This window comes from Pectinophora gossypiella, chromosome 13, assembly GCF_024362695.1.
Source record: "Pectinophora gossypiella chromosome 13, ilPecGoss1.1, whole genome shotgun sequence".
In the NCBI taxonomy this organism is placed as follows: Eukaryota; Metazoa; Arthropoda; class Insecta; order Lepidoptera; family Gelechiidae; genus Pectinophora; species Pectinophora gossypiella.
The window spans coordinates 7784477-7794704 of record NC_065416.1 but is presented as its reverse complement, the minus strand read 5'-3'; the positions used below and the strand labels follow the sequence as shown (position 1 = coordinate 7794704).

The following is a 10228-nucleotide window of genomic DNA, read 5'->3' as shown; positions in this document are numbered from 1 at the left end:
CTACAGGCGTTAGTTGAAAAAGTGGTAACTGAAATTATGTATAAATAAATATATATACTGTTTTTTTCTTCCTAAATGTTGAATCTGTCTGGTATACTCGATTTCTTATCTCATTTTAACCCTATTACGTTATGGCTAGATGACTAACAACATAAAATATCAATTTACTTACTCCATAATTAACCTTAGCTACATTTTATGCAAGAGGAAAGTTGCTTGTTTCGGCGATATTAATTCCTGGATCTAATACCCGACTTTTATTTTATTTTTCTGTTAGTCAGGTGTCAATCTTCATTTACAGGTATTAGGTAAGCTACTTTTAGAAAATTTTGGGAGAATATCGGGTATTCAGAAGCTGTCGAATAACTACGATAAATGTAATTTATTAGGCAAATCATTTTGAATCCCACCGTTCAGGTAATAATCCTCAGGATGTAAAACACCCATATTAAAAATCTCTGCACCAGTATTTTCATGATGCAGTCACGTAATCGTAATAAATAGATGTGAAATAAGCAAAGTTCGTAAGACTACTATTAAATTAGTAAACGTGTTACGTACAACTTAGTAGATTACGTTTCATTCATAACATAAATTCCCTAACTACGATTGTAAACGGTGTTTACGCGTAACTAGTTAAACGTAGAAATTGTAAAATTACTATCGTAAGATGTAACTACATTATATTATTATTTATAAGTAGTGTGTAGTAGCTGTTGGTAGACTTAATAAATAAAAACAATATATTCACACGGAACAGTTTTTAGTGTATTACTATTATGTACGACGTATTTTTGGTTTTGTCTGTGTGTGTGTGTATAGTCTATTATTTATTAATATAGTTGGTTAGGTATATTTTTAGTAAATGTATTGTATTGAGTATTTATTAATAGATGTACGTATAGAGTATTTATTACATAACTTTAGTTTCCTTTTATTTATTTCTTGTTTCAATGGTGCAGCAACTATGCTATGGTGCGGGCCATCCCGAACTCAAGTTCAGTAAATTTTTGTTTTGTGGTAGTTCTTGTCTGGAAGAAATTGCTCTAGAGCAATAAGGCCGCCCAAATTGTACTGTATTCATGTGTTATGTCTAATTGTTAAAATTAAGTTCTGTGCAATTTGAATTGATTTATCTATACGATTGATCTACGAATGCCGCATCGTACCTTCAACTTTAATAATAGGATTGCCTTGAATGCTAAGCTCCAGTAGCTTGCTAGTCTGACAGAGTATGCTAATCCGTTGGCCAGGCTGTGGTGCCGGCTCTAATAGAATTACTTCAAGTTCAAAGTTCATGTATCTTGCTCCTAACGATGTTATCCGAGCTCAGAATTAATATCGGTGACAGATTAATTTGATCCAACAGATCTGATAAGCGAATGACAGAATGGCATCTATCAATATCAATCTGCTCTATTCCATTTCAGTAATACACATTTTCGTCTCTACCACAGTTTTCACTGCTACTTCGAAAGTAATTTTATATTTCCAAGTGGAAATTGGAGCGGAGGTAGTTATTCTAAGCTATTCAACGATAAAGTGTTGCTTTAAAGCCGAACGGTATTATCAGATTCCACCGTTCACTTTACCTGCTCGTTAGAACACCTCACAAACACAAAAGATAAATGTGATAAACGATATCTTTTTCCTTCCAATTTCTGAGAATATTACCCCAATATATTTTGAGCGTACCAATTTAGAATTAAATAAAAGTTTCAGTTAAATTAATACTTTTTATTATCTATATACTTACTTAGTTAACATTTCATCTAATTTAATCTGGGAATATTTAATGATCGTAATTTAGATTTTTAGAGACTGTAGCTTAACAACAAAAGGGCTGAAATACTGTCGTGGGTTACCTAAGTATGAAAAAAGCATTATGTCTATTTACTTTTTAAATTATGAAACAATTTTTAAATTACTTAATGAAACTTTCGAAATTTTACCGATAACTTATTCATGTTATATTCAGAGTGAGTCGGGGAATTAGAAACTTACATATTTTTTTACGGCATGGCAATACTGTGACAGATAATATTAATATCAAGTGACATTTCTCTTCCTTCCTTCCGGTTCTCAGGTTTAATACCGTGTATTGTATCTTGTTTGCACAAATTGAAATAAATCGGTGTGTGATCATGTAATACAAAGAGTTTCCGTCATAATGCTCCCTCCCTGTGGCTTCACCGCCCTACACAACTACAACAGAAACAAATTTTGATGCATTTTAAAGTCGTGGACACCTTAATCATCGAGCCTGCATATCAATTATTATTTTGAAATCAGTCTGCTCTTAAATGCCTTCGTTTCGCAAACAACTAAATACATGTGTTAGTAACACTGTACCTATACTACGAGTATCCATGTATTATGTATGATACTGTGAAAGCCCGAAGTATGCCACAACCATCATCGTTTTTAATTAAAAAAAAAATAATAATCGTACAATTCAGGCAGACACCTGTAAACCGATCAATCTTATGATTTACCACTGACCCATGAAAAATGATAAAAAAAGAAAAGTTAAGACTCAAAGTCAGAGTATTGCAGGTTGAAATCATAATATCCAAAAAATGAAGATGATTACGTGCTTCCACAGACACATGAATCATTCACAAATTATACACCAAATGTACCTACCCACTTGTTGAAAACACGAGATTGGGTATTGAACTGATACATTCTGAAATTCGTAGGTACGTATCAATATATTCCTACTTATTAGGTCTCTATGTATGTCCATAATTGCAATCCTTGTTATTATGTATTTTTATACACAAACGCCCCATCAAAGGCCCCGTGTTGTACACGTGCTGCTAATAACGTCACCTGCAATAGGTATTAGTACCGTATAATCCGCAGGTTCTCAAAGTTATATGACCCATCGAGCGCTGGGTTGCTGAAAGTAATGTGTAAGACACATTCCTACATAGATCTTTAATTTTTATTGCCCCCGAAGTGCAACCCAAGTCTGGCCTTCAAGTAGACTTACAACAGCCCGTGTTCGTTCTAGCTGTCTTTGGGGAACAGTAGTCCCCAATTTAAGAACCGCTGACGAATACGACAAACCAGAGCGTTCCCTGTATACCTACGTCGGATTTCACTCGACAGTTGGAGGTCATTTTCACAGCAGGGTGTCAGTCGCGCCACACAAGAACATATTATTGCCACTTACCTCGTCTGATTCGTGATTATATTCCACTTTAATACTTATCATTTGATCGTATTATGAATCGGATTTGATTTTGAAATAAATACATTATTTTATTTGTGCATGAATTGACGTCATGCGCCATACACGAGTAGTAGATAGACAAAACATAGGTATTAATAGGTATATTTTGTGTTTTATGTGAATCAATGACGACGACGAAGGATTATTTATTTGCGGATCGTTGAATTTCACCCTATGGTTTCCTATCCCTTAAATTGAAGCTCTCATTGACCTTAATGAACAATAAAATTCAATTAATTCTATGAAAGTTACCAATGTCGTACCTTAAAGTTTTAAATCGTAGGGAAACGTAACCAAACTTTTAATTAATACCATCATCCGACGACACGTGACTATAACTAAATCCCTTTTAAAACAGAAAATTCATAATGTCACATGCATGGTAATATAGGTATTTACCTATGAAATTGCCGTTTTGTATGAAAAAAAAATGTATTTTTATTTGTATTAACCGAAGTAATCACCCATGCAATCAATGCATCTTTGCCAACGCTGTGGCAGTTTATGATGCCCTTCTTAAAGAAATCAGCTGGACGGGAGGCAACAAATTCTTCAAAGGCATTTTGTAGAATTGCCGAGACGAGCGATTGCCCAATCCTGGTTCGAGATGTGCAAGATTCTCCATCATTGTGTTCAGTTCTTCACAGTACACATCTGCAGTAACCCTCACCCCATTTGAAATTTCCAGAACGGAAGCAATCAAGCCAATAACAGGTGGTGCGTTGGTTAGGTTAGATGTTGCGTGCCGCTTGTGCTGCCACGACGGTACTACTCATATTCCATAATTACTCGAACTTTTAATGTAAGTACCCATGATGACGAAAAAAGATTGAAATGTGATGAAAATGTAACACTAATCAATATCAATTGACTACTTTTGTAAAATGAATTCCACGTTGTTAAATAAAATTAATTTGAAATTAGAATTCTTAGCCAATCAAAAAATATTTTGAAATGGCCAGTACAGCAGAACTGCAATTTCATAGGTAAAGACCTATGCTTGTGTTTGTGTGTGATCTGCTTACTCCGTATTTTTGAACTCCTTTCTACGAAAAACAATAGTGATCTAAACGTGGCATACTCTTTGGTAAACTTTCTGTTTGGTTATTTTATTAAAATACCAGAAAATACCTACAATAATAAGAACCATTAGGAAAAAACATATTTCTAGTAGTACGACTTACACTAAGTAGGTAAGTAAAAAAACTGAGGTAAAAAAGAAGATACCTAAATATTTTCTTACATAGACGACGTATAACCATACACTTAATTTTTTTTCGCGCTCACGCTTTTATCTTATTTGAGATGACGCCCAGATTAATCTAATATATTATGTCAAAACCGTACTAGGTCGCCTGTCCTCTACCCCTGAATAGAACTGACAGTTACTGCTGCCCTCTGTCAGTTTCCAGGTTACAGTCCCTAGGACGGAGATGACTCAGTCCCCGTCCCCCCTGGGATCGAGTTACTAGTCTTGTATGAAACCAAAACCAAAGGCTAAATGAAGCCATACATACAACATAAACTCACGCCTATTTCCCACCGGGGTAAGCAGAGACTATAGAACTCCATTCCATTAGTTTTGAAATAAAGCCATAAGAACTTTAAAATAATTTCGTCCCACTGTAAGTATACGCCGGCGCCATTTTTATGTTTTAATCAATAGGTGTAATAAATCGATCGATTCTATATATCAAACGTTTCCATAAATAAAAAAAGATTGTAATGTCAAGTTGCCGAAAGAGCGTAGAGCGGTAGAATGAATGAAATGAACGAATAAGAAATGATTTCCTTCGGTCGGTCGGACTTGGACGAACTTCAACATAGTTATCTATCAGACATTTACGGACGTTTGCCCGTTTGGTGGTGCTTTATTTGTGGTCGGTATTCTCGTCTATTGTGAACTTCTATGATACCCAGAAAACTTAAATTAAACTTTTAACGACTCACCACCGACGACCATGGCTGAAGATGCATTACCTGACACTGAAAGTACTCAAACGCAAACTCAAAATTCACAAGTAGAATGGAGCCAAAACAACACGCCGGCAGTCATACCCACGATTTGGGGACGACTTTATTCTACCAAAGTTTCGATAAAGGGAGCTGGATGTTGGAAGAAGACTGATCGGCGCAATCCCGAGTACTATGGTAAAATTATTGCGATTTTTTTATTCTCTGCTATTACTCAAATTATTTTCTAAAGGTGATTAGAAGGTATTCAAATCACCTTCGTCGTTACTTACATAGGTACCTACTCACTATATAATTTTATTTGATTAAAAATATTATATTCTATCTGCAGATTTAATTCAAGCTGAATTCACCTTGGGAAGGGCTCTCAACTGCACATTCGTTATGAAAAAAGACATTATCAAGGAGGACATCATCAGAAATGTTAGCAAACAGCATTTTGTTATGAAAAGGGATTTATCGTTAGTACATTTTTCTTATTAAAGTTAATCTTCTTAGCACTTTGTAAGGCACAGTAACATAATTTTCAATATAATTTACCTACTTATAAGTTTGTTTCTAAAGTTAATAGTAGTTTTCCTAACACAAAAGCCAAACAGACAACAGTATAATTATATTAAAGTTTGACTGTAAAACTTGCTTTCAGAGAGCCTTTAAGCCCTGCAATTATCACAGACATGTCATACAATGGGACCTTTGTCAATGGTGAAAAGGTTGGGAAGGGCAACAGCCGAGTCTTGGATGACAGTGATGAGATATCAGTCACACATCCTGCTATGAAAAGTATTTTTTGTTTTGTTTTATTTATTTTTACTTTTATTTAATAGACCCTTGAAAAGGTTTGTTGTGTTTTACAAGCTTTAGTTTTGTTTGGAATATAGAAAATGATTACCTAAGTTGTAAGTTTGATTGTTACAAAGTCAATTAAAAGGCCCATTATACCCCCTTTCACTTTCATACACTTTGACCTAAATTTCTTTTCTGTAATGAAAATCTAAAAAACATGTCCTTTTTACAGTATTCATTTTTAAAGATTTGCTCAAAAATGAACAAGATCAAGTGCCAGATGAGATATCCAAAAAGTATTACATTTCAAGGACTCTAGGCCAAGGAGCTTGTGGCGTTGTAAAACTGGTTTATGACAAGGTAAAGTTATATTTATGGTGACTGTTTTCTTCATAAATACTAATAATTTAAAGTTTTAAAAATAATACTTTAAGAATTGGAACTAGGTACAATCACTAATTTAGAACTTCTTTTATTTCACAGACAAAGTGTACCATGCATGCAATGAAAATAATAAAGAAAAGCAGATTGACAAATGGCCAAATTAACAGCCTGAATAATCCTGAAAAAATTATGAACGAAATTAACATTATGAAGACACTCCAACATGTAAATAATACTTTAACAATTTAAACAGTATTTAATATTTCATCTTCAATAACTAATGTTTTATTATTCATTTGTTCTTTAAGTGTTGACAAGTTTACAGTTCGCCATATTAATACTTACTTTTTACTAGGACGTAAATACCCAAAGTGATTGCAGGCAATAACTTTCCTTTTTATATAATGTTTCAGCCTTGCATCATCACAACAGAAGAAGTATTTGACTCCCAAGAAGCCGTGTACATTGTACTAGAGTTGATGCAGGGCGGAGAGTTGTTTGACCGGATCACCAAGCAAGGGCACCTCAGTGAGAAGCTCACTCGCTTCTTGTTCAGGCAAATGGTTCTCGCTGTGAAATACCTCCACTCTCAGGGTATCACTCACAGAGATCTTAAAGTAAGGTTCCATAATTATATTTCCGAGCAAAAAATTTTAAATCCAAAAAAAATTAGCAAAATTTGGGGATACACTTTGGTCAAAATTTAAACTTCTTCCCACGTGTGGATTGTGAGATGGATAACCAACCTCATCAATCCTGGTGTCAGCGTTACTACTGAGCCACCAAAAGGCCCCCTGACATGACTCATGTAATGACTACTTACTTACATCAGTAAATAGTAAAAGGGACCAGCAGCTTAACGTGCCTTCCGGAGCACAGATAATCTTACTTATAATTTAATTACCACTTAAAACTAAGTCATAATAACTGCTTATGGTCAGTCAACCGATCGCATGTTTGGGCACAAAAATAAAATTAAAAAAAAAAATTACACCACTGCATAGCTAAGGGATCGAACTACGCTACTATTTGTTACGATAAGGCGTAACAAATTCCTTACTTATAATTACTGTGACGCAACAGACACTGAGTAGATCGTATTGAACCTTTTCTAAGGACATCTCCAATTTGATCATCGTAAGTCCTTCTCGGTCTTCCTCTGCCAGTCCTACCATCAACTTTCGCTTTACATACCGCTCTACTCTGAACCGGCGTGCGTGTATGAAGCGATTGATGAATGTGGAGGAAGCAAGAGAAGTGTGTCAGAATCGAAGCAAATGGATTTCTATAGTCTCTGCTTACCCCGGTGGGAAATAGGCGTGAGTTTATGTATGTATGTATGTAACAGACACTGAAAATCTACGACGTTCGTTTAAGTTTTAAATAGTTTTAATAGATATAAATAGTTTTAATACAAGCCCTTGTGTATTTCATAATAAAACATGACTGTAAAATAGTTACAGGGAATAATATTACATGGTGTATTATACATAACAACTTCCTTTACGCATCCAATCTAAATAGATAAGTGGTATATGCCTTTTATATATATTGTAATCATAATTTAATAATATATAATAGCCTGAGAATGTGCTACTGGAGAGTAAGGAGGATGACACAATAGTAAAGATAACAGACTTTGGCCTGAGCAAGTTCGTGGGAGAACACACTTTTATGAAGACAATGTGTGGCACCCCTCTCTACCTGGCTCCTGAAGTCCTCCGAGCCAATGGACAACGCTGTTATGGGCCTGAAGTGGATGTATGGAGCCTTGGAGTCATATTCTTCATTTGGTAAGTTTAATAGAACTAACAATTTGTGTTTAGCCAATTATATTTTGCTGTGTAATACCATTCAAATAACGTAGCTTCACGCCTGTACCCTAAAGGGGTAGGCAGAGCTATACACTTATATACACCCACTTCCCCAGTTACAAATGGTTTGTAATTATGAATTTCAGTCTTGTTGGCTACCTGCCTTTCTCCGGAGACTACAAAGAGCTGTCCCTCCACAATCAGATAATGAGCGGGCGCTACAGGTACTCGGAGGCGCACTGGCGTGGCGTCAGTCTGCAGGGCAAACTCCTCATGAAGAGGATGCTCACAGTTAACGTGGCCAGGCGAATCACCCTCGACCAAATCCTTGACCATGCTTGGATGCAGGTAAATTACTTGAAAACTCGTTATTAGTCTATTATGAGTAATATACACCTCCACTGCACGCACTGGAACAACATGGTGGAGTATACTCCAACCCCCTCGAGTACATTGAGTGTGATATATATCCTCCTAAGACCGAATGTTCTTTATAAATCCAAACCCCATTGTTTAACTATTGTCTGGAAATCTCGGTCTTAAGAGGTTATATTTTGTGTAATAAATAAATAAAACATCCTTAAAAACCGTTTGTACTAAGTTAAGTTTTACAAGTAAAGAGGTTATATAGGAAAATTATTCTCCAGGATGCAGAAGTAATACAAAGAGTAGAAAGACTACTGTCTCAGACATTGCAAGTTAAAGACTTCTGCCAACTGACAGTCTCAACAAATTCTGACCAAGAGAACAACAGTAATGCAGACAATGTAACAGTTATCAGGATACTCGCGAAGACTAAAAGGGCTTTGAGTGACAGCTACAGTTCATGCGAACCTATTCCGAAAAAAATGAGAATGGAAGTCTGCCCTGAGTTTGAAAAATACGACACCAGCTCGACAAGCAGCTTATATTCTTCAGAATAAAGTTAGTTTACATGACAGTATAAAGGATTTGTTGGACCTGATCTTTTGATCGTAAGTACTTAATTTATATAACATTTTTAACTGTTGTTTGCTGTGTCAGCATAATAGTTTTAATGCAATATACTGGTGATATTCATTAAAAATGTCACAGCGTTTTCTCCCTAAGCATTCCTAATTGAATTGCTGTACAAATTAAGTTTAAGCAAACTGTATGAAAAATGAAACTTGTTGTATAATTCAATACAATTTTGCTTAATATGTCCAGATTCATTAAAATTGCAATAGGATTTATATGTCAATGATAGTCACTTTATAAAGGTTTTAAACACCATTATTCTCAATTATATTAAGATTCTATGAATATGATTTTATGAATCTATAATGCTACAATTCGATTTTTATTTTGTTTCTCGTTTTAATTAAAATGTTACCTAGATAGTACAAGTATTGAATGTTAAAATTGTATTGTTGATTATTGTTTTTAAATAAGTGCCATGTGAAACGGTAATTGAAGTGATATTGAAAAACCAACGATTTAGTTGTAATTGTTAACTAAAATTAGGACAACCGGACTGTTTCAGTGTCCGATGTAATTTGTTCCTTTGTTGACATACTCAAGACAGATTTGTGATTTGCAGTGATATGTGATTGCATAGATAATCAGTTACATGTTAAACCTTTATTACGTAGATTCCAGAAATGTTGAATTAATATAAAATTGTATGCAGGTTTGCGAAGGTGATATGTTACTGTGTTCTTAGTATTTAAGTGAATACTGCAATCACAATTAGGATAGATACTAAGTTCCAGTGATTTAGTATTAAGCTACCTTGAATCTTAATTATAAATGCAAGAAGGCAATGGTAAATTAACAATGTGTATGTTCCATCTGATGACACGCGTATCGTAACGGTACGCACGTACCATTGTAACAGTTAAACCTCATTTGTTTACTTACTATGCAAATTCCGCCTTATCGCAACCGACTTATACATACCATCATGTTTAGTTTGGTATAACTGTAGACTATCTCGTTTTAACGTATGTTACTTTGTTAATTACATACACATTATTGTTTTTTTGAGATTTAAATAACAATAAAACTA

General features: G+C 34.7%; 1 protein-coding gene across 1 annotated transcript; it reads left to right on the top strand.

The window, feature by feature from the left end:
* The first annotated feature begins 5092 nt into the window (after window positions 1–5092).
* Window positions 5093–10226, top strand: LOC126372026 (ovarian-specific serine/threonine-protein kinase Lok-like). Its single transcript, XM_050017526.1, has 9 exons — window positions 5093–5392; window positions 5547–5676; window positions 5862–5998; window positions 6234–6361; window positions 6485–6610; window positions 6799–7002; window positions 7967–8178; window positions 8346–8547; window positions 8847–10226. The coding sequence occupies exons 1-9, from the start codon at window positions 5203–5205 to the stop codon at window positions 9120–9122; spliced, it is 1605 nt and encodes a 534-aa protein (XP_049873483.1). The 5' UTR covers window positions 5093–5202; the 3' UTR covers window positions 9123–10226.
* Window positions 10227–10228: the final 2 nt, after the last annotated feature.

What these genes read in the sequence shown, in the direction of transcription:
- LOC126372026 (XM_050017526.1), top strand. Translation starts at nt 5,203, where the DNA reads ATGGCTGAAGATGCATTACCTGACACTGAAAGTACTCAAACGCAAACT. An exon ending in GTTATGAAAAGGGATTTATC is followed by an intron (nt 5,677 to 5,861) that starts GTTAGTACATTT and finishes ACTTGCTTTCAG; the next exon opens with AGAGCCTTTAAGCCCTGCAA. An exon ending in TTGACCATGCTTGGATGCAG is followed by an intron (nt 8,548 to 8,846) that starts GTAAATTACTTG and finishes ATTATTCTCCAG; the next exon opens with GATGCAGAAGTAATACAAAG.